Source organism: Cricetulus griseus, chromosome 2 (assembly GCF_003668045.3).
Source record: "Cricetulus griseus strain 17A/GY chromosome 2, alternate assembly CriGri-PICRH-1.0, whole genome shotgun sequence".
NCBI lineage: Eukaryota > Metazoa > Chordata > Mammalia > Rodentia > Cricetidae > Cricetulus > Cricetulus griseus.
The window spans coordinates 32,635,395-32,662,853 of record NC_048595.1 but is presented as its reverse complement, the minus strand read 5'-3'; the positions used below and the strand labels follow the sequence as shown (position 1 = coordinate 32,662,853).

General features: G+C 40.3%; 1 protein-coding gene across 6 annotated transcripts in view; it reads left to right on the top strand.

Annotated features, from left to right (window-relative positions):
- Positions 1-740: 740 nt before the first annotated feature.
- Foxj3 (forkhead box J3) overlaps positions 741-27,459 on the top strand; it is an 85,878-nt gene continuing 59,159 nt past the window's right edge. For 5 of the 6 annotated variants that reach the window (XM_035439659.1, XM_027399121.2, XM_027399123.2 and 2 more), the window contains exons 1-2: positions 741-877; positions 20,651-20,711. In XM_035439659.1, coding sequence (XP_035295550.1) covers positions 20,668-20,711 — 44 coding nt within the window. In that variant the 5' untranslated portion in view covers positions 741-877; positions 20,651-20,667. Of the gene's footprint in view, positions 878-1,589; positions 1,610-20,650; positions 20,712-27,459 lie in introns of those variants that run through there. The other variant, XM_027399119.2, reaches the window with a different exon arrangement.

Sequence of the window (27,459 nt, the reverse complement as noted above, 5' to 3'; positions counted from 1 at the left end):
AACGCAACATCTGCAACAACAAGTAATATCTCCCAGGGCAATTAAGTCTAAAATGACAGGGCAGATTGTCAACGCTAAGAGTTCAGAGGTAGGATCACTGGAGACTGAAGGAAGTCCAAAGTCTACCACAAGTCTGAACGGCCCTTCTAAAAGCTCCACCTGTTGATAGCAAAGCCACGACCTGGCTAGAGAACTTGAGATGCAGAGGATGACGCGGCCGGGGCAATGACAAAATGACATGCCTTGGTAGGGAGGGGCCTCGAACCCGGCTCTTGATGTCCCGAAGGACGCGTGTCCCCAAGCAAGGTCCAAAGTGCCCCGGTGGCGGCCGGGAAAATGCGAGCTGCGTGCTAGTCGGGACACTAGCGCAGTGGCAGAGGTTGTAAGGCAGGGAGGTCACGAGGTGCATTCCTCAGGCGTTGGAATCCCGGCAGAGGGCCCGAGGCCGCCGAGGCCGTCCTTAGGTCGGAGGCACAAGCACGGCAAGGCGTTCCGCATCTGGCCACTGCTGGTGCCAGCCGGCCCCGAGCAGGGAGAGCGGCGGGAGCCCGTGAGCACTACTTGTCCCGGCGGAGGAATCCCTCGCACATCGCGGCAGCCGCGACGGGGCGGGCGGTGGAGCGGAGGACGCCGGGCCGGCAGTGCTGCGTCGTCGCGGGAGGCGGGGTGGGAGGGAGCGGGCCGGGAAGTAGTTCCGGGTGCGCGGCCCCGGATGTTGGCTGCTCCGCCGCCGCCGCCGCCGCCGCCGCCGCTGCTCTCGGCGCCGCTCCGGGCCTGGGCCGCTCTCCGAGGGCGCCGTTGGGACCTTTCGCGGGGAACGGAGACACACGCAGCGGCCGGGGGCTCGGCCGGGCCGTTCCGGCCTGCGCAGCCTGAGGTGAGCACGCGTCGCCAGGGTCTCGTCCCGGCTGGGGCGGCGGGCGGGGAGGCGGGGCTGGGGCATCTCCTGGGACGCGGGCGGGGGCTGCCCTCCCTGGGCGAGCGGTGCTCGCTCCCCTTCGCGCGCGCTCCCCGTGATCCGCGGGTGGACGCCGGGCTCGGCGAGGTCGGGCCGGGCGGGAGGCGGCCTTTCTTCTCCCGCGGCGCAGCTCCTCAGCTGCCGCTGCCCCTCAGCCCAACGCCGCTTGCGCCCGCCCCTCCCCCAGGTGGGCCCGAACCGCGGATGCCCGAGCTGCGGAGGACCGCGACAGTCGCGTCCTCGCCCCTGGCTGACCCGTGTCTGGCCCGGGCTCGTCCGGTTCCCGGCGCGATGCGGCGTCCTCCCTTCGTGCTCCGGGCATTTTCCTGCCCGGACAGCGGCCAATGTCCGGGGTGCCCTGCGGGGGTGAGGAGGACGGGGCGAGGGTCCGGCCTTCTCAAAGTCTGTCCTGTCGTCGCGTCCTTCCCCGGCATTGGGGCAAAGGCAGCCTTCGCATGCGGACGTGTTGCTGCTGTCCTGCGTGTGTTGCATCCTGCCCACGTGGTAGTGTCCCGTCCCTCCCACCCCCTCCATTTTTGCAGTTGGTCAGGAGGACTTAGCGGGATGTTGGGGATTTTTTTCTTTTTTTCCCTTCTGCTTTACACCCGCCACCCCCCGTGATTTCTTCCGGGCAGCGTGGAAGGTGTTAAGGTCAGTTTGTTTTGCTGAGAATGACTGTTGTTTGATGGATGAATCAAGAGTTGTACTCTTACGAAATTGAGACCAGTAGGGGACATACCAGACCTTAGTTCATTGACATCTTTTCAACCCCAGTAGCTCTTGTTCTTTTCTCTGCCGCTTAATCCTCCAGAGAGCAAGTGCTTGCTACTGATGTGTTGATTTGCACGGTTTTCCTTTCTTCTGCGTTTGGTGTGTCTGTGGCCTAGTGTTTTCTAGTCTGTGTTGATGCAGTGCTCTGATTGTTGCTAGATTCCCGAATGAGTCTTGTCAGGGAGCTCGAGTTTGGTGGGCTTCTTTTAGCCTTTCACTGCCTGTCTTTCTGTCTGTCTTTCTGTCTGTCTGTCTGTCTTTCTTTCTTTCTTTCTTTCTTTCTTTCTTTCTTTCTTTCTTTCTTTCTTTCTTTCTTTCTTCTTGTGTTTTGTTCCCCAGTGAGAAAGCATTCGTGTTCTATTGGTGGTTAGTTACATACATAGCTTTTCTTTGGCAGATGGACTAGGTAGTTCGACTGTTATGAAAGTTCTTTTAGTCCACTTTTCTAAAGTGCACTAGGTACTGTTGGACTTTTTTTTTTAACACTGGTTTTGAAGCACGTGGGCTTTTTAAAATTTGTTTTGTTTTATTTTCCCTTTAATATTTCTCCCAGGTTAAGGTTCCCATCTTGGCTGTGTTTTGCTCTTTGGAGATCACAGATTGTTTTCTTTCCAGTAGTAGTGACAGATGCTTTTTATTCCTTTTAAACCATGGCACGTATTTATGGAGAGAACGATAACTGCTCCCCCTCTTTTTTTCAGGCCAAGTGATCCCCAACTTTATGTTAGGAAGGGGTGTAGATGTGATTTTTTTTTTTTTTTTTTTTTTCTGAGACAGGGTTTTCTGTGGCTTTTGGAGGCTGTCCTGGAACTAGCTCTTGTAGACCAGGCTGGTCTCTAACTCACAGAGATCCGCCTGCCTCTGCCTCCCTAGTGCTGGGATTAAAGGCGTATGCTACCGCTGCCCGGCTGTAGATGTGATTTAATTTTTAAGTTTTTAGATGAGCTTGGAGGTTGCTCTTTCCTGTTTTGTTTTGTTTGGAATTGAGGTGAATCTTGTTCTGTGCTGTTGGGGAGTTTCTCATGCTTTTATTAGATATTTTGTGGACGAGGTCAAGAATGTTTATTTTGGCTTTCAGTTTATTAGTTTGGGTAAAATAAAACTTAACTTTTGAAGTTACTCTTGTGAAAATTTCCACTTTCTCTTATTTTTCACACTGAAGCTTTTCCTTTTTTATTTTAGACAGTCTTTTGTAGACCAAGCTGTCTTCTAACTCATTGTGGTGAGGGCTGGCCTTGAACTCTTGATGTGCCATCACCTCCCAAGTACTGGAATTACAGGCCTGTGTCCAACTATAACTGGCTACATTGTAGTCTTTTGATACTGCCTTTTCCCATTTTATCTAATAAAAATGTCAGCGTATTCTTCCTTTTCCTTCTATGTAGAATAAAGGTATTTAAATACAGATTTTGCTTTCATTATGCTATGGGTGGGGCTGTGAAATAGAACGTTGTTCTGATATATTCTGAGGCACATTTTTATAGTAAGGCAGAAGCATTTGTATACTTGTGTAAAGTACCATGCTGTGAAGTAAGATATATAAAGTGACACAAGAACTAAAATAATGGGTGTCTGAAAGCAACTTGTGTTGAAAAAAGGAGTGGAAGTTGCCTACTTTGGAGAAGCAGCTTTGTACATGGGTCATATGGACTAAATAGCCTTTACATTTGAAATAATGCAACCAAGTAAGTGGTGTGAAAAAAGAATTTCCAGTGGTGAAGAGGCTCGTTCAGGTGATTAAAAGGACTTGTAAAGGTGCAAAAGTGGCTGGTTACATGGGATATCCATTAGCTTGACTGTCACAGAGCATTGCATTGGTGAATAAATATGTGTATTTACAAGATTGGCTAGGGTACATTGGTTGAGGATCATCAAGGATAGAGGATTTGGTTTGGTAGGATATCAGTGCTTTCTCAAGACAGTAAAATGATGTATATTGTATCTAAGGAAGGTTTCTCTGTCAGCTGAGTGTGTAGGAAATGGGGAAACTGACTAGAATGTTCTTGGAGAGTTTTAGGAATAAGATGATGGTCTGATACAAGGAACTGGTTGTGAAAGTAAATAATATTTATTGAATGCTTACAGTATTCCTGGAATTATTGTAAGCACTTTACATATATTTAATTTATTAAGGCTTCATCTTAAGTCTTGTAATCATGAAGTGACACAGGGCAGGGTCCTAACCATATACTTTTATTTCTTCATCATTTATGGTGAGCAATCAGGTGAGATACAGATTTGCAGTGATGGGCCTGTAAGTGGTAGGAAAGCACTTGAGTTGATATTTGTCAGGAGGGAAATAGTGCAGTGGGGGAACCCTGAGGAATTTGGGGTTTTACAGTAGGCTAATAGGAAAATGAAGCATTCTGAGACGAACCAGGAAGTAGGTTCTGCCACAGAAGCCAAGAATAGGAAGATTTTTCTACAAGGTAGGATTGTTGACATAAAGTTTAATGCAAAGACGATTGAACTAGACCAGAAGGAGTTTTGAAAGGAAGGTATTTCAGATAGTGGAAACACCACTATCTGAAGGTATTTCAGACTGATAAATTGCTTTCACAGGATCTATAGAGATTTTATGCTGATATGGTAATATTTAATATTTTCTACTAAAGTTTCCTCTGGTATTATTGTTGATCATATCAGAGTTACTGGTTGTCAAAAAATGAGTTTGTCTTCAGAAAGGAAACTAGTGTTCTAAAGTGGTTTAATCCCTCCATTGGAAGGCAGAGGCAGGAAGATCTTTGAATTGGAGAACAGCCTGGTCTACAGAGCAAGTTTGAGGACAAGCCGGGGCTACACAGAGAAACCCTGTCTTGAAAACAAACAACCAAAACACACACACACACACACACACACACACAAAGGGAAAGAAACTAGTATTATTATTTTTGTTTTTGTTTTTTCAAGACAGGGTTTCTCTGTGTAGCTTTGTAGGCTGACCTGGAATTTACAGAGATCCACCTGCTTCTGCCTCCCGAGTGTTGGGATTAAAGATGTGCGCCACCACCAACTGGTTGAAACTAGTATTCTAAAGGTAGTTACTTCTTTTTTGTTTGTTGTTTCTTTCCCTCCCCTCTTTCTCTCTTCTTCTCCCCCACCTCCCACCCCCATAGGGTTTCTCTATGTAGTCATGATTGTTCTAAAACCCTCAGTGTAGGCCAGGCTGGCTTCAAAGTCAGAGATCCTCTTGCCTCAACCTCCCTAGTGCAGGGATTAAAGGTATGCACTGTCATGCACCAAAGGGTCACACTGTTTCACATCGACAGTCTTTTGTGTCCAACCTCTTTCTAATTTTAAGGGTTGTTGATGTAGTATGTTAGTATTTCAGTTTCTTTTATTGCCAGATAGTCTACAGGATGGATGTAGTATATTTTTATCCATTCTTAACTCGTTTAAACCCTTCATCATTGGCCTCTAATCTTCACTCTGTCAGCTCCACTTATGGCTTAATTTTTAGTTTATAAATTCTACTGTGCTCTAGTAGGCATCAGTGATCTAAAGGTGAATATGCCATGGTTGGTCCTTGAACATGTGTAGCGCTTTCATGGTGTATGTGTGTTTTCTCATACGTTATCTCATTTGATCACACAGCAAACCTGCAGTGTAGGAAAACATCTTTAGGATGAACTGTCATGTTAGGTGACTTGCCCGGGATTGCACTTGAAGTGTTGGATCAGATGTCATCTTTATTATTATCATCATCATCGTCATTATTTGGCCATTTCTACTATTCTTGCTACTTAAAGGATCACTGTGTAAATTTCTGGAGAGTCAAGGGGTCTAGGAAATCTACATCACATGGGAAAATCACTTCAATTTTCTTTTTGGGTCCCCCGTTTGCAAAAAAAAAAAATTTCTGTGTGGGCTTGAACTTGCAGCAATTTTCTGCCTCTCCCTCATTAGTGTTGGGATATAGTATAGGTATGAGCCACTACATCCAACCTGGGAATTACTGAATTTTCATGATGACTCTTTGAGACCCAGAGTGAAGATTTAGCAGAATTTTGTTGCTTGTTTGCTGTTTAGACAAGTGATTTTATATTTCTGCCCTTTGTCTTAGAGTCTTAGGACTTTTAATGTGATAGTAGTAACTAAACTAACATTTTGAGATCTTATTTTAGCAAAGAAATGTTGAGAATATAGTCATTATATGATCCTTACAACAATCCCTAAGTGGAATATTTTTTTCTCAGATTTTCACAGATGAGGAAATGAACATTGAAAGGTGAAATAACTTGCCTAAGGGCACATAGCTAGGAATGGAAAGAACCAAGTTTTGAAGCTTCACAGTCTAACTTCAGAACTCTGAGTTAATCACTGTGCAGTTTTGCTTATTGATTATGAATTAACATTTCAAGGAAGAACATGAACAGAATATGAAGATTGGATTTTGAATGTAGTTGAAGCAGTGAAAGTGACTTGACATTGCATGAACATTTCTTTTAATGTTTTTATTTTAGATAGACATTTAGACGGCAGTGTGTTTTGTTTGTTCTAACAGCTTCTCAGATAAAAACTACATACTTAGAGTGCTCTTCACTGTTGCTGTTTTCTGTCCTGTAGCTTCCCTCACTGATGCTATTCAGAAACTTTGGCTTGAGGGCCAAAGCTTATTTGTCCCTCTGTCTGCAGTCTTCTCTTAACTCAGATTTTGTTTCCATTTTGAACAGTTAGCTTCTCAGTCCCAGAGGGAGGCACTCTACCTCTTTCTTCTCAAAACTCAGGAAAATATCATAATGGCATTTCATAGCAACATTCAAAATTTGACCATCTTAATCGGCATAACTGTATTTTAGTGTACAAAAAAGAACCAAAGTACAGTGTTTTGGCTAAAGAAATTGACTTACACTGAAATTGGGAAGGCATCTGTTGTACAGGATTTTTGATTTAATAGAGTTCATTATAACCAGATCAGCAAAAACATTATTACTGTGGGCCATCTGTTGGATATGGAAATAGCTTTGTTGCAAGGAACCAGATGTTGTACTTATATTTATAACAATGGCCCTCATTCTACTTAAGTAATCTTTTGCTGATAGGTACCTTTGGCTGCTGTTCTATTTGATATATGAGAATTCGATGTTTTTCAAACTGATGAATACTTTTGTACAATCAGGTCAAAACAAATGACTTAATGGGGCTAAACTTTAATACTACAATAAGATAAGAACTTTTACTGTTGCCGGGCGCATGCCTTTAGTCCCAGCACTTGGGAGGCAGAGGCAGTGGATATCTGTGAGTTCGAGGCCAGCCTGGTCTACAGAGTGAGTTCCACGACAGCCTCCAAAACAATACAGAGAAACCCTGTCTCAAAACCAAAACAAAAACCAAAAAAACAAAAACAAAAACAAAAAACAAAACCAAAAAACTAAAAAAAAAAAAACCAAAAACAAAAAAACAAACAAAAAAAAGGAACTTTTACTCTTGACACCCTTTCTAGACCCAGTTTCTAATACTTTCTAGGCTACTTTGGTTGCTTTAAGAATTTTACCATAAATCTAACATGGTTTTATTTTGGTGTGATTGATCTATATTAACTCTACACTGCCTTTATTTTCCATCTTCAATGAGTGAAGCACTATGATAGATTCAGACTTATGAAGTATAATAAGAAGAACTGTTAGAATATAGTCTTAGCTGGCAAATAGCTCAGAGATTAGGAGGGCTTGCTGGGCAGTAATGAGGACTGGAGTTTGGATTCTAGTCCCCATGTAACAAGCCTAACATCCTGCAAATGCCTTCACTCCAACTCCAAGGGATTTAATACCCTCTCTGGCATCTGTTGGAACTTAAGTCACAAACTCATGTACACACACATTTCCATAAACCCACACAGACACATACATGAATAAAATTAAAAGAAAAAAAAGTCTGGTGAGGTAGCTTAGTTGTAAAGGTACTTGCTGCCAAACTTGATGACCCGAGTTTGATTCCTAGAACCCACATTGTGGAAGGAGTGAACTGACTTCTGCAAATTGTCCTCTGACCATCATATAGGCACCATGGCCTGCCTGTAATCTCCCCTACATACATGCAAAATAAGTATAATAGAATATAGTCCAAAAGAATTGTTAGAATTAGCATGAACTCCCTGTGCTGTTTTTCATTATTTTCAAATCCAATGTAGAGAGTCCAGTCTTGAGCTCAGTTGAAGAGTTGGCCATCATTCCTTCATGGCTGTGTCTAAAGGAGACTCTACTTAGATAACTGACTCTTCTGCAAAATTTTCACTTGAAGTGCAAAGTGAAGAGCTGGCAACTCAATTCTTCCTAGCCAGTTAAAGTCCGGTTTAGTGGAATAAGATCAAATTCTGATTAGTTTTCTGATTAATTAGAAGAGTTTAGTGCCAGTGTATATTCCAGAAATTGGAATCTCCTTTTGCTTCAGGTTGAGACCTGACCTGACCTTTGAAACCATCAATAGAGCTTAGAGCTTAGTTCTAATAGTTACTGTGAGATTTGTGAGAGGATGCAGTGGTAGGTAAGACTGCTGGCTTTCAGTAGTGGTTTCACATTTTGATGCTTACAGAGAGTGAGGTTGGGAGGAGGTTATAGTATGATAGAATTAGGTTATTGTTTATGGTCTGGATCTTGGGTGATTATTGAATTAAAAATAATTTACAGTTTCTGTTCCTTGGCTTTAGAATATTTGGAAATGAGTTATAGTTACAACAGTTAACATACAGCAGTCAAAGGTAGGTTGATTCTTTGAATGAAGGTGGGCATACTGTTGAGGTAGGAGGGGAGTAGTATTTTCTGCTGTTTTCCTTGGGTTGGTGAATGTAACACTTTACACAGGCTAGACAGGTAAGGTATGAAATTGGTGTTTTATCTTATGTATAAATGGATAACAAACACCATCAGACCTATTGTCTGTTGCCTGGTAGGTAAGAAGACTGATAGTATACAAGGAAGTTTAACTGAATAGAAAACAAAACAACAAAAACCAGAATAGAAGAGTATGGCAGTGGGTAATGTAAATTTGCTTTTTATGAACCTTTCTATACAGTGAGCATGTTTCATTCAGAAAATTTTTATGGTTCAGATAACAAATTGGAAAACTGAATTTTTTTGAAGAGCAGTTTAAATATTTGGTACTGTCAAATTATTTGCTAAGAAGTTACATAAATAAATTGGTTTGATAAATTACTTGGTTATAGTGTTATGAGTCAAGTTGTGAGTATATTAGGTTACTTTGAATTAGAATTTGCTTATTTCAAGAAATTAATTTCTTCCCTCAGAGGCAAACTAAAAATAATGTTTATTATTTTTTCTTTTTTTTTTTTCTTTTTTTTTTTTTTTTTTGAGACAGGGCTTCTCTGTGGCTTTGGAGGCTGTCCTGGAACTAGCTCTTGTAGACCAGGCTGGTCTCGAACTCACAGAGATCCACCTGCCTCTGCCTCCCAAATGCGCCACCAACGCCTGGCAAAAAATAATGTTTATTTAAGGTACTGTTTTCAGTCTAGGAACAGTGAATTAATTCATTTATTTGATTGCTCATTTATTTGTTATGTTTATATCCGGACAAGTGAAAAGCATTGTTCCAGCCAGCAAGACCATAGTTGCTTAGTTTGGGAGCGATGGCACAGAGGTGTCCTTCCCATAATAGTGGTGCCTGTAATTGCTTCTGACGACCAGTTTTTTTTTTTTTAATTTTATTTATTTATTATGTATACAACATTCTGCTTCCATGTATATCTATCTGCACATCAGAAGAGGACACCAGATCTCATAGGGGATGGTTGTGAGCCACCATATGGTTGCTGGGAATTGAACTCAGGACCTCGGGAAGAGCAGTCAGTGCTCTCAACCTCTGAGTCATCTCTCCAGTCCCTGGCGACTAGTTTTTAACTGGAAAGGCAGTGTCTAGCGTGTTTGTCTGAAGAACTTAATGCATTTAGGGGTGAGGATGAATGGCTTTAAGAGGAGCTGATGGCCTCATGGTTATTTATATGCAATAAAATGCTGAGAACCATTGATCCAAAGCATGCCCTTGAACCTGGGAGGTGGCTCAGTGGGTAAATACTGCTTGCTCCAAGTCTGACAATCTGAGTTTGATCCCTAGGACCCCAAGGGGTAGAAAGGAGAAAACCAACTCCTGAAAATTGCCTTCTGACCTCCATAAACACACACTCCATATCCACAAATGATAGATGTAAAAATAAGACAAACAAAAACCCAAGAATGCCCTCATCTAAGGAACATTTCTTCCCTGTTTGTGAGACAAGTTTCTTTGTATATAACCTAGGCTAGCCTTGAACCCACAATCCTTCTGCATCAGTATTCCCAGTGCTTGAGTTGTGGTATGTGTCACCAGACTTGATCCTCTAAGGAACATTTGTTACTGAAATAGATGACCTAGGCATTCTATGGAAGGTTATCAGGTTTATACCATGATTAAGAAATATTACTAAGCTGGGCTGTGGGGGAAGCACACCTTTAATCCCAGCACTTGGGAAGAAGAGACAGGTGGATCTCAAACTCGAGGCAAGACTGTTCTATAGAACTATTTCTAGGGTAGCCTGAGCAACATAGAGAAACTCTGTCTTGACCCAACCCCCCCCAAAAAAAAATGAAAAAAGAAATTCTACTCCAGTAGTGGCAGGATTATAAGTAGTAAGATCTGCTTTAAAAACCAAACTGGCGACCCTCCCACCCCCCAAAAAAGCTCCTTATATTTACTCTTAAAGGATAGAGTTGTTTTTTTTTTTTTTTTAAATCCTCTCTATAGTTTGGTTAACCTAATGAACAGGGACATGTTCTGAGAAATGTTAGATGACTTTGTCACTGGGAACCATCAAAGTGTGCTTATGATGCTTGTGATGTTACTGGTGATATAATCTGATGGGCCCACCACTAGGTATATTAGAGATGTTAAATGGCAAATGACTGTACTTACTGTGCAGAACATGTTGTAGGCATTCTTACATATTCAGTAAAGTAGTATATAACAAGGCATTTGGTGTTGCGCCTTAATTTTAAGAATTTTAGTATTGCTTTAAATGGCGTGTATCAAGTTACCTTTTAGCTGATATGATGAGCTAAATAAATTGTAGTTCCTAGAATATTGAATTAATCATTCAGGCCAGTGAAGTTTCCTATTAAACACTTAAGGTATGGCCATTTATTTAGCTTCTCTTCCCAAGCCTGTAGTCAGTGATAGTTGAAAGGTGACTCGCATGGCATGTTACATACCTGTAATCTCTGCACTCAGAGGCAGGTGGTTTGCTATAGATTTGAGGTCAGCTTGTTGTACATGGTGAGTTGAGTGCCAGCAGAGGTGCAGATCGTGTTTAAAAAGGAAAAAAAAAAAAAAAAGGTAGCCTGTTTGTTTTATGTAGGCTCTAACTGAAGCAAAATGAAATCTTTTTCCTCTGTGGATCAGTAGAGCCCATGGTCTGCCTTCTTTCACAAGTAGTTAAAATTATTATTTCAACAGATACTTTGGTGCTGTGTATATATGGCATTGTCAAATGGCAGTTAAGAGGCAATTCTGTTCCCAATGACAGGTGTGGATAAAGAGCCTATGGATGGCCAGGCATTGGTGGGGCAGCCTTTAATCCCAGCACTCGGGAGGGAGGGGCAGGTGGATCTCTGTGAGTTTGAGACCAGCTTGGTCTACAGAGTGAGTTCCAGGACAGCCTCCTCTAAAGCCACAGAGAAACCCTGTCTCCAACCCCCCCCCCCAAAAAAAAAAGAGCCTATGGGTTTACTGAAAAGGAATGGTTTTGTTTCTACTGATGAGGAAAGTTTCTCAGACTAGGTAGTATTTGAAATGAGATGAGATATGGGCATTTTAGGCTGAAAGAATAACATGAAACTTAAGAGGTGAGGCATAATAGAAGTTAGAGGAAAAGAAGATTCCCAAACTGTATACTAGGATATTAAAAATGCTCATTGTTAGTGCGAGTGGTGGTGGTGGTGATGGTGGTGAATGCCTTTAATCCCAGCATTTGGGAGGCAGAGGCAGGCAGATCTCTGAGTTCGAGACCAGCCTGGTCTACAGAGTGAGTTCCAGGACAGCCAGGGCTGTTACACAGAGAAACCCTGTCTGGGGGTGGGGAGGAAGACCCAAAAGAAAAAAAAAAAAAAGTTGTTTGTTGTTTCCTCAGTACTTGAAGTGTGGCAAATAGTTGTGGGAAATCAATAAATTGTCACATTTGGAAAAATGCTAATACCTTTCATGTTCATGAAGTAGTTAAGGTTATTGAAAATTTTGATGTCTTTTGGAGTAGAAAAAATGTAATGTTTTTCTCACTTTTTGAATACTTATTAACTGCTAGGAAGCCTCAGGAAAATAATATGCTCAACCTGTATATTAGAAGTGAGTTGCAAAGCTGGAAAGTGTTTTCTTCTCCAAGATACTTCAGTGATTCTACACTTGACATGGTTTCTTTTTTGTTTTAAATGGAGACAGGGTCTTCTTATACAGCCCTGGCTGCCCTGAAACTTGGATGGTAGACTAGGTTGATCTCACACTCATAAAGATTCACTACCGCCTTCCCTCTGGTGCTGGAATCAAAGTTGTGCACCACCACAGACCATGTACTTCTAGTTTTTAAGCTCCTCATATTGTGAATAGCATTCAGCTTTGTAAGTGCTCCTACATTGCCTGCTCAAAACAACAGAATACTCCCGAGTGAACTAAGTGAAGAGTTTACGAGCTCTTCACCTCCTTGGTCTAGATACCAGCTTTCTGATGAAGTCTGAGACAATTTACTTCTTTTAGTAGCTGAGGCTCATATTCAGTTCCCATATTGATTACAAGACTTTCTTTGAATAAATTCATAGAGAATTCTTTTTAGTAGAGCTATCAGAGTGCCTATTTTCTTATGATTATATATATGCCATTTTCTCAGAAGTAATATTCTTTGCTTTCTGATTTTTTTTTTTCCCCCGAGACAGGGTTTCTCTGTATTGCTTTGGAGCCTGTCCTGGCACTCATTCTGTAGACCAGGCTGGCCTCAAACTCAGAGTGATCCACCTGCCTCTGCCTCCCGAGTGCTGGGACTAAAGGTGTGCGCCACCAATGCCTGGCTTTGCTTTCTGAAATTTAAGAAAAGAAAAATAATTTTACAAATGCTAGAGGTGAATAAATAATACCCAAAGATTTCAGTCTACTTGGTGTGTTGAGTATATGTAGAAGAATATAACATATAAGCTGGGCCTGGTGCTGTGGGTCTGTAATTACAGCTGCTTGGGAGGCTAAGGCAACAAGAACATAAATTTAAGACCTGCTTGCGCTACAGAATGAGTTCAAGGCCAGCTTGGGCAATTCAGTGAGACCTTGTCTCAACATAAAAGGAAATAAGAGATCTTAGGGATATAGCTTAGTGAAAGAATGCCTATCAAACATCGGAGCCTTGGGTTTAATCCTCCATTCTGTTGCCCAACCCCAGTATATACAATATAATGAATCCTCATTTGTGGCGTTTTAAAGATTGAGGTTTTTTTGTTTGTTTGTTTTTGCATATATCTCAAGTGCCTTGTTTTCTTTCGTGCCGATATGTTATTTTTTATTTTTATTTTCTTGTTACTAATATATTTTTTGAAACAGGGTCTTACTATGAGCCCTGGCTGTCCTGGAACTTGATATGAGGACCAGGCTGGTCTCAAACTAAGGAGATACACCTGTCTTTGCTGGGATTAAAGGCTTGTGCAATCATGCTAGACTCATATATTATTATACATGCCATTATTGTATTTAACAAAGTTGATGGTATGTATGTGTGTATGTATGTGGGATACCTGTGTGTGTATGTGTGTGTGTGTGTGTGTGTGTGTGTGTGTGTGTGTGTGTGTGTGTGTGTGTGTGTGTTGTATGCATATGTGTATTTGGGTATGCGTGGACCACCAAGGTTAACAATGAATATTCCTTAATCATTCCCCTTACTTGCTAAGGTAGGGTCTTTCAGTTGAACCCAGAGCTTGCCCATCCATAGGTTTGCTTGAGGGAAATCCTGTCTCTTCCTTTAAGTACTGGAATTATAGATGGGTGGCTGTTAGGCCTGCCTGAGTTTTATGTGGATTTTATGGATTCAAACTCTGGTCCTCAAGGTTGCACAGAATTGCTTTAACTACTTAGCCATTTCTCTAGATGTGGGTCGTCCTCCCCTCAAATTTAAGTTGACAGTATTTCATGGATGTCTTTTGATTTACAGTGCATAATCAAATTCTTATTTTAAAATATCTTCTACAATTGGCTTTTAGTTGAATAAAGATCCAGGTGCAAAGCCCATACATTGCAATAGTTTTTGTTTTTTGTTTTTTTTTTTTTATCTAAACCATAGCTCCCTTCCCCTGTGTTTTTTTGAGATGGGATTCTCATTATATGTAGCCCAGGCAGTCTGTGATGCTTAACATATAATTGTCAACCTAAGAGTCTAGAATTAGCTGACAAGGAAATGGGCCTGTGTATGCCTTTGTGTGGGGATTTATCTTGATGCTATTCTTGGGGTGACACTGGGATCCTGGAGCTGAGCAAGAAGTAGGTAGTACTCATTCATGCTGTTTTCTGATTGTGGATGCCAAGTGACCAGCTGTTTCAGGTTTTGTCACCCTGACTTCCCCACCTTGAACCATAGGCCAGAATTAAGACTTTTCTCTCAAGTTGCTTTTGTTTGGATATTATCACAGCTGCAGGAAAAGAAACACAGATACTGAGCTAGAACTTGCTATGTAGCCTAGGCTAGCCTGAAGTATCCTCTTGCTTCAGCCATCAAGTGCCATCATTGTAGGCATGAGTTAATATTCCTGACCTTCCTCCTTTTTACTTTTGTCATGATTTGACTCCTTTGGTTCTTTTATCTGTCTCTTATACAAATTTATATTGTTTTCGAAACAAGTAGCTGACTTTTTTCATCAGTTCAAGTGTTTTGGGAAGTTATGTATGAAAAAACATATATGCCAGGTATTTTGAGATAGATGGAAGTTATTTGACATGTGTTAACCTACTAGGAGCTAGCATTCTAATGGCAGAGACAGGTGCATAGAGTGAAACAGTACAGGGTAGATTTTTTTTGCCCTCCAGGGAGTCATACTTAATTACAATAACTTTCCTTCCCCCTCCCGTCCCCCACCTTTCCTCTAGGTAATGCTGTCAGTGGAATCTGCCTCATTTCATTCATTCGGTGGGACTTCATGTTGTCCAGAATAGCTTTGAACTCAATAAAGAGCCTGAGACCACCTGATCCTCCTGCCTCCACCTCCCAAGTGATAGGATAACAGGCCTGGGCCATCATGCCATTTTAGAAACACCCGAAAATGTCCCTTTATTCATGTCCTGATTAGAAATTCAGGATTGATTGTCTTTTGAATGAATCCAAATTATAGCCTTTTTGTTCTGGTATGTCACTCATGCATCTACTGGCTGTCTTTAAAACCACTTTAGTTTTATTGTTATTGTGGTGCTGAGGGATTGGATCCTTAGCCTCATACATGCTAAGCACGAGCATGTCTTCTTCCTCTGAACTGTCATCCAGTTCTCACTGAATCGTACTGACTTTCTCTAGTGACAAGTTCACAAACATCTTTGAGAGGAAAAATTGTATTTGTGTGTGATTCTAGAAACTAATAATGAATATTCAGAGAATCCCAATTGATGCACCCAGCCCGTTGTCCCTACCTTCCCTGAATCCAGAGTTTCTGCCAGTTTAAAGAGAAAGTCCTGATCTGGGTCTCTGTTCCATTCAGTGGTTTGAATCAGGGATGACAGGTGTACAGTTTGCATGTCAACTGCTTTCTCATCAGCATAGCTGTTCTGTTTAGAATTGACCTCAGGCAGCCGCTATTGCTTGAGGAGAATTGAAAATGATGTGAAACCTTTCTGATAACTTTGCCCTGTGCCTGAATTAACTTGTATATCACCTGATAGAACTTCTAATTAACAGACACTCTGGGGTTCACACAACATTAATATATTAGAATTTCTATCCCTAGAAATGATCGCTGGTCAGTGGGGGGGCACACCTTTAATTCCAGCACTAGGGAGTCAGAGGCAGGCAATCTGTTAGTTCAAAGCCAGCCTAGTCTGCAGAGCAAATTCCAGAGCAGCACCCTGTTTCAAAAAACTAAAATAAAAAAAAAGTCAGCAGTGGTTTTTGGACCAATTATAGATAGCAGGGAGGTAATTTTTATTTTTATTAATTCTGGTATTAGAGATCATAGCTCCCTATCTTTAGAGTATATATATATTACAACATTTATTCCTCTTGACATTTTCAGAAAGTTCTGATAGGTTCATTTTACTTTTCAAGGATATGATAGACTCTTTGAATTACACTAGGCAAAGCACATGAATCCAGTGCTCCAGATGAAGATACAGGATCCAGAGAAATGGCATGTTCGTTTTCTAAATATAGCTGAGCTCAGATTTAAAGCTTGGAACCCTTCAGCTCTCTGAAAGCTAATTCTACCTTTGTTTAATGAATACTTTTAAAAGTAAATAAAATGGGAGGGCTTAGTATATTGGGAGTTGATAGTTTTTTAGATTTTGAATATTTCATGTATGTCAATGAAGGTGATTAGAACAAATAACATGATTTAGTTTAATATACTTTTGTCATACTTTTCCATGAAAATAAATATATAAATTAGAGAAAGAAAAGGTCTTTTTTAAGTTGGATCACATGATTTGATTTTAGGGTCTGGATGTTGTGGTTAAGTTATTGAGCAGAGGAGAAAGACTGGAGCTTCAGGATTATCAGTGAGTTAACGACAGACCTAAAAATAGAATCCTCTGCTCTTTGCTTGGTTATGATTTGGTTTGAAGAGGGGAGCCTGTGATCTGGAAGTAAGGTTTGGGGTTTGGAAGACATTATAACAACTCTGTTGGGTTTGGCCAAGAAGTCATCTCCCTTGTGTTTACTATCTGCTCTAAGACGCTGGTTTGAAGGAGAGGGAAGAAAAGAGGCCAGTCTTAAACTTTGTGCTCTTAGTTTTAAAAAGCTGAAGCTAATGGTTGATCCCTCCCCCAAATCATCTTGTTTGTCTCTTCTTGGACTTGTCTTGTTTCAGGAGAGGGATATGTACTATATAGTTGATCCATAGGAAGTAGTAGTGGCTTCTTTTTTTTTATTTTAGATATATGAACCTTAAAAATTGTTTTAATTTATTCTTTGACAATTTCATACATGTATACATTGATCATATACACCCAATTCTCACCTCCTACTTGTATGAGTTTTTGTATTGGACTGTATGTGTATCATTGTTTAGTGAATAGAGTATGGTTTGGAAAGAGTGGAGACCTCAGAGCACACTGTTGAATGGATAAAGGGGTTATCAATTTGAAAGTGATTGTTAGGAGGAGTCATTGCTTTACTTTCTTTAGTTCTAGCTTTGGATCTTGTGGCAGGTACTATATAGGGGAGAGCAGAACTTGACAGAATAAAAATGTGTGTGGTTGCTGAACTTTTACCCCTAAGCTGGAATACAATTCACATATCATATACTTCATCCATTTAAATGTAAAATCCAGTGTGTTTTAGTGTACTCACAGGTGCAAACAGCACTGCAATCTAATTATAGAGCTTTTTTCTCCCCCTCTAAGACACTCCATACTCAATAGCAGTCAGTCCCTATCCTCCTTTTATGTCTCCTCTCCCGGTTAGCCCTAAGAAACTGAGAGTCTAATTACTAATTCAAATTTTGTCCAATTTTGGATATTTTGTATAAGTGGAATGGAATCATATGATTATAGGTTTTTTTTGTCTTTTGGGTTTTTTGGTCTTTTTCCCCCTTAGCATGTTTTCAAGGTTGTAGGTGTTGTTAGCATGTATCATTTCTTTTTGTCAGTACTGGATGCGCATAGTCTTTTTATTCATTGACTCATCAGTTAGTGGGCATCTGGGTTGTTGCTAGGATTTAATCTTCTGTTTAGGTTTTTCCTGTGGGTTTATATATTTAGGGACTCTCTCCTTTCCTCTCTCTCTCCCTCTCTCCCCCCCTCCCTTCCTCTCTAACTCTCTTTCCCCCTCTCCTCCCTTCCCCCTTTACACCCCCCCCTCCCGTTAAGTCAGCATTTAGCTATTTTGATGGACTGATGGGCTTTTCAGAAGAGCTACACTAGCAACTAAAGGAATTTAGGAACTTTAAGAAGTTGATTTTTTTTTTTTTTTAGTTTTTCGAGACAGGGTTTCCCTGTGGCTTTGGAGGCTGCCCTGGAACTAGCTCTTGTAGACCAGGCTGGTCTCAAACTCACAGAGATCGCCTGCTCCCAAGTGCTGGGATTAAAGGCGTGTGCCACCACCACCCGGCTAAGAAGTTGAAAATTTATAAATGATTTAAATGTTGTTATGTCTGGGTACAGGTGTTCCTACTTCTTCCACCATGGCTTCTGGGGTTCATCTCAGGTAGTTAGGTTTTCATGACAGCTCCCTCCCCCTGGCCAGCTTGCCTGCTGTGATTATAGTTTCGATTTGTATTTCTTTTGTGGTAAATAATGCTAAATACCTATGTATTTGTGAGATGTCATCCTGTCTTCTTTGTAGCCAAGGCTGTTGAAATCCTTGCCTGTTTTTAAATTAGGTTGCTTTTAATTACTGAATTTTGAAGGTTCTGGATATATTCTGGATATAATTTGCTCTTCTAAATTATGTTGAGATAGAAATAATAGGGCCGGAGAGATGGCTCAGCCGTTAAAGCCTAGGCTCACAACCAAAAATATAAGAGAAATAATAGACACAAAGATTGGGTTAGAGAGCTGGTCAGTTTCAAACAGATCTTATATTTTAACTTGCTTTTTAAAAAATTGTCTGTGTTCAGATTACATATGTGGAGATCAGAAGCTGATTTTTGTGGAGTTGGTAGTTTATGTGGGTTCTGGGAATTGAACATGGGTGCCAGGCTTGCAGGACCATTTTACCAGCCCATTCTTTTAGCTTTATTTTTTTCTACTCGGGAAGAAATGGATTGATTGACTCAATGAACAAATATAAGTAACAGTAGTCAAGTAGTCAAAGAAACCTCTTTAGAAACCACTGCTTACCTGCTGTCTTCCATACCCAGTCTTCTGGCAACAACATTGCCATCTATTGTCATGTCCTAGATAATAGTTTGGCTATTCTGGACTGTTTGTGTAAATAAAATCATATATTGAGTGGCCCTTTGTGAATGAGTTTTCACTTAGCACAAGCTTTCAAAAGCTCATCTATATTGTAATACATAAAAGATGTCATTCCTTTCTTTTATGGTAGAATAATTACCTATGTTGTCATTGATAAATTGACATGCCCATTTTGTTTTTCTACTCATCAGCTGATGGACATTTATTCTTTAATTATGAATAGCCAAATGCTATGGAATGTTTAATCACAAATTTTTATAGGATTACATAGCCTTGGAGATCCATATGTCTATAAATAGAATTATCGAGTCTGTGGTAACTTTGAACTTTGATAGAGGGGTGTGTGTCTTTCTAGGGATTGAATTTAGGGCCTTGTGCATGCTAGGTAAGCAGTCTGCCACTGAGCTTTTTTTTTTGGAGACAGGGTTTCCCTGTAGCTTTGGAGGCCGTCCTGGAACTAGTTCTTGTAGACCAGGCTGGTCTTGAACTCACAGAGATCCGCCTGCCTCTGCCTCCCGAATGCTGGGACTAAAGGCGTGCGCCACCACTGACCGGCTGCCACTGAACTTTTATTTTCAGTCTCCTTTGCCTTTTTAAAAAATACAGTGATAGAGGAGAATATGGTTGCCAAAGAGTTAAAGAGTCAAAATGATATTGGCTAACTCCACAGTTCTTCATTGCCACCTATCTATGGACAGACTACTGTGGGTGATGTTTGGGTTAGCAGAGCAAATGCACCTGGATTACTGCCCCACAGGCCCAGATGAAGAGGGAAGAGACCAAGTCCTAGATGCTCACATCTCTTATTAAGTTCTGCCCACCTACAAAATTAACCTCTTTGGAGAGGAGTAGACTGAGGCCAGGAGTGTTTAGAGACGGTGTACTTCATAGAAACCAAGAGTTAGAAGTGTTGGCTCTAACAAAGAGTTTAGACTGCTGTTTTTATCAAGATGATGGAGTCACTTTTAGGAATGGTAACTTTAGGATTTTCAGGAGGCAGTGTTTTGTACATGGTTGGAGATCTGAGGGTACCCTAATGGAGGCAGATGGGTTTGATCTGCATGTTGGCATTTAAAATGCCGTGCAGGTAAACTACATGTGAAATAAACAACAGAGAAAGGTAACCTTGTACCTGAGCTCTGTGGTCTGATGTGCTATTATTTCTGGTCTGTCTTGCTGTGGGTAGCCTGATTCTGATCTTTGTGTTTTGATTGTACATTCATTTATTCACATTCATTATTTTGAACCCCTGCTTGGAGGATTTTTTTTTTCAGACCTAAATCAAAGGTGAGTTTCTCCAATATCTTACAGGCACGTTAAGCAAAATTGTAGTTCTGAGCTTGCTTGTGTGCCAAGGGAGATGTCACTGCACTGCTGTACTAGCCCCATTCCTTTGTCTTCGTTTAGTGCCAAGGATTAAAAAGCAGTTTACTAGATTTCTCTGGGATAAAACTTATGTTTTGCTGCTTTTACTTTGAGAGGTCTTAGAAATCCAAGTTGTGAGTTTGTCAGAATGTCTAAGAAAGAGAAAGGCTGAATTTAGTATTCTGCCTACCTCTGGCTCATAGATACTGGCATGTTCAGTGCTAATGGTAGCTTTCAGGAACATTGCTGGAATGTTTAGGATTCTACTGAATGCTTTGGACACACTCTATGCTGAATATTAGGAGGTCTCTTAAGTTTTTTGATATGTGTGTCATTGATACCATCAGTAATACTTTTCATTCATACATGTTTTATTACTGGTGATTCTTTTAGCATTTGATTTTTGTTCAGTGTTTTTAATTAGAATTGTAGTTGGGTTATAGTTTAATTTACTTTGAAGCATCTAATAATGTTCTGTTTTACTTTTAGATTCTCTTTGTGGCCAGATGGGTTTGTATGGACAAGCTTGTCCATCTGTAACTTCATTAAGGTAAGTATTCTGTTTTCTTTTTTCTTTATTGGAACATCTAAAATTTGAAGTTATGTTGGTCATGTCTTATTGCAGTGAAGTTCAAGGTAAGGCTGAGTACAGTTTTGTTATAGAATAGCATTACTCTTCATTTCTCCAATGAAGCATAATAAATCACCTTTGCTGTAGAAAAAATATTGGTGTTTGTGAAGTAGTGTGGTTTGGAGTGGGGCGTATTTATGCTTATAGAGATTTTTGAGGAAACGGGATTTAGATCTGTTAATCTCCAGGGATAATCTTGAACATGAAACACCATAACTACACTTTTGTTGTTGTTTCTTAAAAATTTAATCTGCTTTCTACTTGCTTTAATTAAAAAATATATTTTTGTTGCTTTGTAGCAGATTACTAAGAAAGACTAAATTACTGATTTTAACTTGTTTCTGAAGAGAGGTGAAAGCACTCTTCTACATTAAACTAAACAAATGAAATTAAAAAGTAGGAGTTAAGTTGTTTTATATAAGCTAGTGATTTCAGATTTTTTAAGTTACCAAATTCTTTGAACCCAAACTCCTGTTAGATCCAGTGGGTAGAGCAGGTAAATATGAAGCTTTCCCAGGTTCCTATGTTCTGTTCAGTTAGTGACTTCTGAGGGATTGTTTTTGGTCCAAGAGCAGATTTGAAAAGTAACCTTGCTGGGTGTGGTGGCTTAGCCTTTAAACCCAGCACTCGGGAAAGCAGAGGCAAGTGGATCTCTCAGTTTGAGGCCAGTATGGTGGTCAACAGATGGAGTCCCAGGACAGCAGTGAGTGCTACTTCATAGAAAGACCCTGTCTCAGAAAACTGCCGGGGGGGTGGTGGTGGGGTAATCTAAACCCAACTTTAATTGAAAGCTTTCAAATTGAAACTTAGAATATGAGCTATGGGTTGCTACAGTCAGTATCCCTTATTCACCTGATACACTGCTACCATTATCCTAACATTCTGTGACAATAGAATAGCATCACTCTTAATTTCCTCAGTGAAGTACAATAAAGCATCTTTACTGTTAAGCACTTACACACATACATACACACATACACACATATCTGTTGTTTTGCTTCTTAAGCAAAATAAGTGTAACTATTTGTTAGATATTGAGAGTTTTCTGAGGAGGAAGTGCAAGAGACTAGGAACTTGAGGGGTAGGTGTTATTTTGAACCTGGTTAATATAACCCAGGGAAAGCTTCACTGAAAAGGAGACATTTGAGTGAAGAGCTAGAAGTGATGGAAAGAGCCAGGTACATATTTGGTATGCAGAGAATGAGTGTTCTAAGTAGAAGGAATCTAGAAATTACCACAGTAGGAGGCTGTTCTATGTTTGAGGAACATTATGCTGGCTAGTATTAACTGGAACAGAGTAAAAGATTAGAGGGCAAGAAGAGATAGAGAACACATTGCTAGAGTCACGAATGTGAAGTTAAGGAGTAAGTACATAGGTTTGAGAAAGATTCTGATTTGAATGACACAAGAGGAAAATGAATAGTGAGTTTGCCTTTTTGGATTTTCAGTACTAGAATTCATCAGAGCAAAGCTCCTTGCTATGCTCTGGAAAACTTCCATGCCATTATGGCTTTTCTTACCACGAGAACACATTTTTCACCTACTTAGCTTGAGTGTTTATCCTCCCTTTGAAGGCAAGGCATACCTATATTGTTCTAGAAATATTTTTGAAAAAAAAACAAGTCTGGCAACTGCTCTAGAAGTAATTTGTCTTCGTGGTGATTTATTTTCATGTGAAGGGAGGAGTCTTTTTCGAGACAGGGTTTCTCTGCTTTGGAGGCTGTCCTGGAACTAGCTCTTGTAGACCAGGCTGGTCTCGAACTCACAGAGATCTGCCTGCCTCTGCCTCCCGAGTGCTAGGGAGTAATTTTTTAAAAAGTATTTAAAACTTTGGGAATGGTTATATCAATCTGTTTGTAGACTTTGCTCTTCCACAACTAGATTTCATTAAAAATAATTTGTAATGTGGTATGCTGGAACAATCATGTATAAAAGCTATTGACTGGTATTTAAAGTTGTTTTGAGTATTTATGTAGTAGTATTTATTAAGGCCTTATATAACATTCGGTTAAGTTGCATACTTGCCTAAATTTTGTTTGGTAAGGTTACAGAACTGAAATGAATCTTTAATTTGCCCACAGTGTGCTGTAATTCTTGTGTTTAATATTCTAGAGTCTGAATCTTAAATACAGTTATAAATCCATCAGCTCACACGTTGAAGCCCAGTAGCTCACACGTTGAAGCCCAGTAGCATCAGAGTCACAGTAAATAATTTCTGTAATGTTCTGGATGGCTCTTCTTAAAAACAGATTCCCATTCTCAGAGATAATGTGTGTGGAGAGGACTGTTGTCTGTCACTGGTTTTTGTAAGTGGAAGCTGTTTTCAGATAAGAAAGGAAATCTTATGTATATAAGATATATCCTCCCCTTCCCAGGAGGATGTTAAAAACTTGATTACTTAAAACATCTTTCCCTGCCCTTCCCCAAACCAGAAATACTTGTCTTGCTGTTGTGACAAAGTATCTGACCAAAAAAAGAAAGAGTGAGAGAAACAAAACAAGACAAAAAAACCCTAAAGAAGGATGAGTGTGTTTTGACTCATAGAAGGTTAGGCAGCTGATCACATTGAATCTGCAGCCAGTTAGCAGAGAGTGAGGAAAGCTGTTGCTCCCTTTCTCCTTTTTATTTAGTCCAGGACTCCAGCCCATAAAATGGTGCCTCCTACACTTAGGTGTGCCTTCCTACCTCAACCTAATCTAGAAAATCCCCTAAGTGGGTAGAGGCTTGTTTCCACAGTGATTCTAAGTTGACAGTCAAGATTGACCGTCACCTCCCAAATAAGAGCCCTGGAGTTCTTGGAGTAGATTGGATCCATAGAGATGCTGCTTGTTTTCCTTAACCCCTTTATATGTATCACCTGGATCATCGTGTGCTTGTATGCTATATGTCTAAAAAGTGGCTAACCTAAAGTTAGGAAATACGTGAGCTGGTGGATTAGAGCCATATATATGGCTGGTGGAGGTTTGTAATTGCAGTTATGAGTGAAAATTGACAATGTGTGTGTAAGTTAAGTCAGGGAGTAGAATGAAAGAATGTGTGAACTTTTAATAAAGTCTTTGGATGAGCCAGGATTTTTGGCAGAAGCTGGAAGGTTTTGAGTTCAAGGCCAAAATGGGATGTATGGGAAGACCCTGTCTCCAAAATAAAACTTGTGTTTTGGTGGGAGAAAATAAGGTAAATGGACTAAAAGTGCACCCAGCTTCCTTAAATATTTACAGTAAGTAAATTAGATTATATTTTGCAGGTGATGTTGGATCCTTGTTTAGAATGCATTAGGATTGGTTTTTAAATTATAGTTGCTGTATTTTTATGATTTTAAAAAGTAACAGCAAATTTAGAGAGCTTTAATGTCTTCATACACCTTATTTTCTCAATACATAATTATGTGTGAATTCAGGAAAAACTCAATTTTCTCTGAAGTACTGTTTGTGATAGCTAAATGTATTTGATTTAACTAGGTGGTTCTTACCAACACTGCTCTTTACTTGATAATGTATGCAAAATTATATGAGACAAGGTTCAATATGTAGCTTAAGCTGGACTCAAAATCATGATCTTCCTGCTCAGTCTCCCAGTTGTTGGAATTACAGGCATCTGTCACTATTCCTGGTACTAATTACAAGGCCTCCTGTGGCGTTATATGCTTGTAATCCCAACATTTGAGGTGGAAGCAAGAGGATCAGGAGTTCAAGGTTATTGTGTTACATAGTAAGTTCCAGGTCAGTCTGGAGTACATGAGACTCTGTCTCAAAAAAAAAAAAAAAAAAACAGGCAAAAAATTATGATGGCGATATCCTATTCTGCATATTGAGATTGTTTTATTACACATGGTTTTATTTGGGAGGCCCATACTAGATATTTGGACAGAAGATATCTTAGTAGAAACAATCTAACTAGATATAAAGTTGTTAACTAGGTAGGCAACAGAATGATAAAAGTAAAACTCTAAGGTATTGTGAAGAGAGACATAAGAAGACACCAGCTACTCATAGGACTCAGAGGCCAGAGAAACATTCAGTAACAGAAGATGAGCCTTTGAAATGGGAGTGCAGGAGAGAAGTTCCATGATTGCTTCTGGTCTCTTAGCTTTCAAAAGTCTATGAGACTGAGACCTAAACTTCTGAGGAAGATGCTGGTGTTTCTGAGTTGGGTGTGACAACGCTAAATCTCAAGTGTTAGAAACACTGAGAACTGGATTTACTTGGTGCTGTGGGAGTGTGTGCATGCCTGCCTGACTGCCTGCTTTGTTTGTTTGTTTGTTTGTTTTAAAATCTATTTCGACAGAGTGTAATTATGTAGCCCTGGCTGATAGGGATGTTAGATAGATCAGGCTGGTCACAGAAGATCCGCCTGCCTCTGCCCCCTTAAGCACTGGGATTAAAGGGTGTGCCAATCCAGCTCTGAGAATGTTTCTTGAATCTCAAAGAATAAATGAGAGGTACAGTTTGCTTCTTCCTTTTCTAGCCTTGCAGTCTGTTGTTTTGGCTATTTTTCTTGGTTAGAACTTTTAAAAAGCCAGCTGGCAAAGTAGAAGTGTGGTTTGCAGAGAATCCTAGCTCCAGTTTGGCAAAGCAGAATATAGTGAGATAGTATTGGAGTTTGCAGCTGAGAGGCAATGATTTAATAACTGCCATACTTGTTCCAGAAGACTGCTCAGAAATGTGGCATAAAAAGATGTTTTCTAAGATCTGTTTTAGCCCATCTTAATGTGCTTTTGGTAGGATGCCTGCACATTGCTGAACAATTTCAGTAGGTTTTGTAAGTCATGTAAAAAACTTTTTTTTTCCCCCCTGAGACAGGGTTTCTCTGTGTAGCTTTGGAGCCTATCCTGTTCGAGACCAGGCTGGCCTCGAACTAACAGAGATCCACCTACCTCTGCCTCCTGAGTGCTGGGATTAAAGGCGTGCAGCACCAATGCCTGGCAACTTTTTTTAAAAAAGATTATTTATTTATTTATTATGTATACAACATTCTGCTTCTATGTATATCTGCACACCAGAAGAGGGCACCAGATCTCATAATGGATGGTTGTGAGCCACCATGTGGTTGCTGGGAATTGAACTCAGGACCTCTGGAAGAGCAGTCTGTGCTCTTAACCTCTGAGCCATCTTCTCCAGCCTCCAACTTTTTTTTTAACCCTTGAAGATTAGCAAGTACTCCTGTAGTCTGAATCTGTTGCATTTATATGTTCAGTTTGGGTGAAAGTCTGAATAGTGAGTGATAACAGGCTGTGAGCATCCGTTCAGTTCCTGAGTTTGACATGACAAGGGCACTCAGACCCTGGTGGACACAGTTTCTGTCTCAGATCTTAAAAATCTTCACATTGTTTGGTTCCTGAGTTTGGATAAGATGGGTTTGAATTTTGTGATGTACAAATATTTTTATATCTGAGTATAGATTCATCAAGAGTGAAAACCCCAAAACAAAGCAGTTTTCCCTTGAGCATTTACTCTATAGACAAATGTGCATATGCCACATGACAGCAGTACACTTAGAATTTGCTTTCCTCAAAGCAAAATAGAGTAATTCTGTCATTCAGCATGATTTTGAGGTATATCTATGTTGCTGGGTATATCAATAGGAGTATATTAGTAGTTATTCTGTTTTGGTTGTGTATACTCACAATTTTATTTACCCATCCACCTATTGATGACTGTTTGGGCTGTTTCCAGTTTTATCTATTACAAATAAAAATGCTATGGAAATTTGTGTGCTTATATATGGTTTATTTTGGGTAAATATGTGAAAGTGAAATGATGGAATCATGTGATGGATTTGTGTTTAACAAAGAACCTGCCAACTGTTTCCAAAGCAGTTGTACTGTTTTACATCCCACCATCAACACTTAATTTTAGCTATCCTAGTAGAGGAGTAGATTCCTCATAGGTTTTGCATATTCTCAGTGTCTAGTGATGTGCTTGAGCATTCAGTTAGTTACTACTTGACATTGTGTATCGTCTTTGATCAAGTGTCGAAATATTTTGTCATAAAAATTATTTTGTTTTCTGCTGGATGGTAGTGGTGCACACCTTTAGTCCCAGCACTTGGGAGCCAGAGGCAGGAGGATCCTGCAGGAGCGAGTTCCAATACAGGCTCCAAAGTCACACAGAGAAACCCTGTCTCAAAAAAACAAGAAAAAAAAATGGTTTGTTTTCTTTCATGAGTTTTTTATATTTCTAGATACGAGTGCTCTTAAAGATTCTTCTTCTTCTTTTTTTTAAAATAGCTACCCTCTGCCCTGTTTTCTTAGTTAGGGTTTCTGTTGCTGTGACAAACACCATGAGCATAAAGCAAGTTGGGGAGGAAAGGGTTTATACAGCTCACACTTCCTTACCACTGAGGGACGTCAGGACAGGAACTCAAGCAGGGCAGGATCCTGGAGGCAGGAGCTGATGCACATGCCATGGAGTGGTGCTCTCTGCTGGCTTGCTTCCTATGGCGTGCTTAGCCTGCTTTCTTATAGAAACCAGGACAAGCAGCCCAGGGATGGCACTACCCACCATGGACTGGGCCCTCTCCCATTGATCACTAATTGAGAAAATGCCTTACAGCTGGGTGTATGGAGGCATTTCCTCACCTGAGGCTCCTTCCTCTCTGATGACTGTAGTTTCTGTCAAGTTGACACAGAAAATCAGCCAGTATGTATACCAGTCCATGTTGTGTTTTC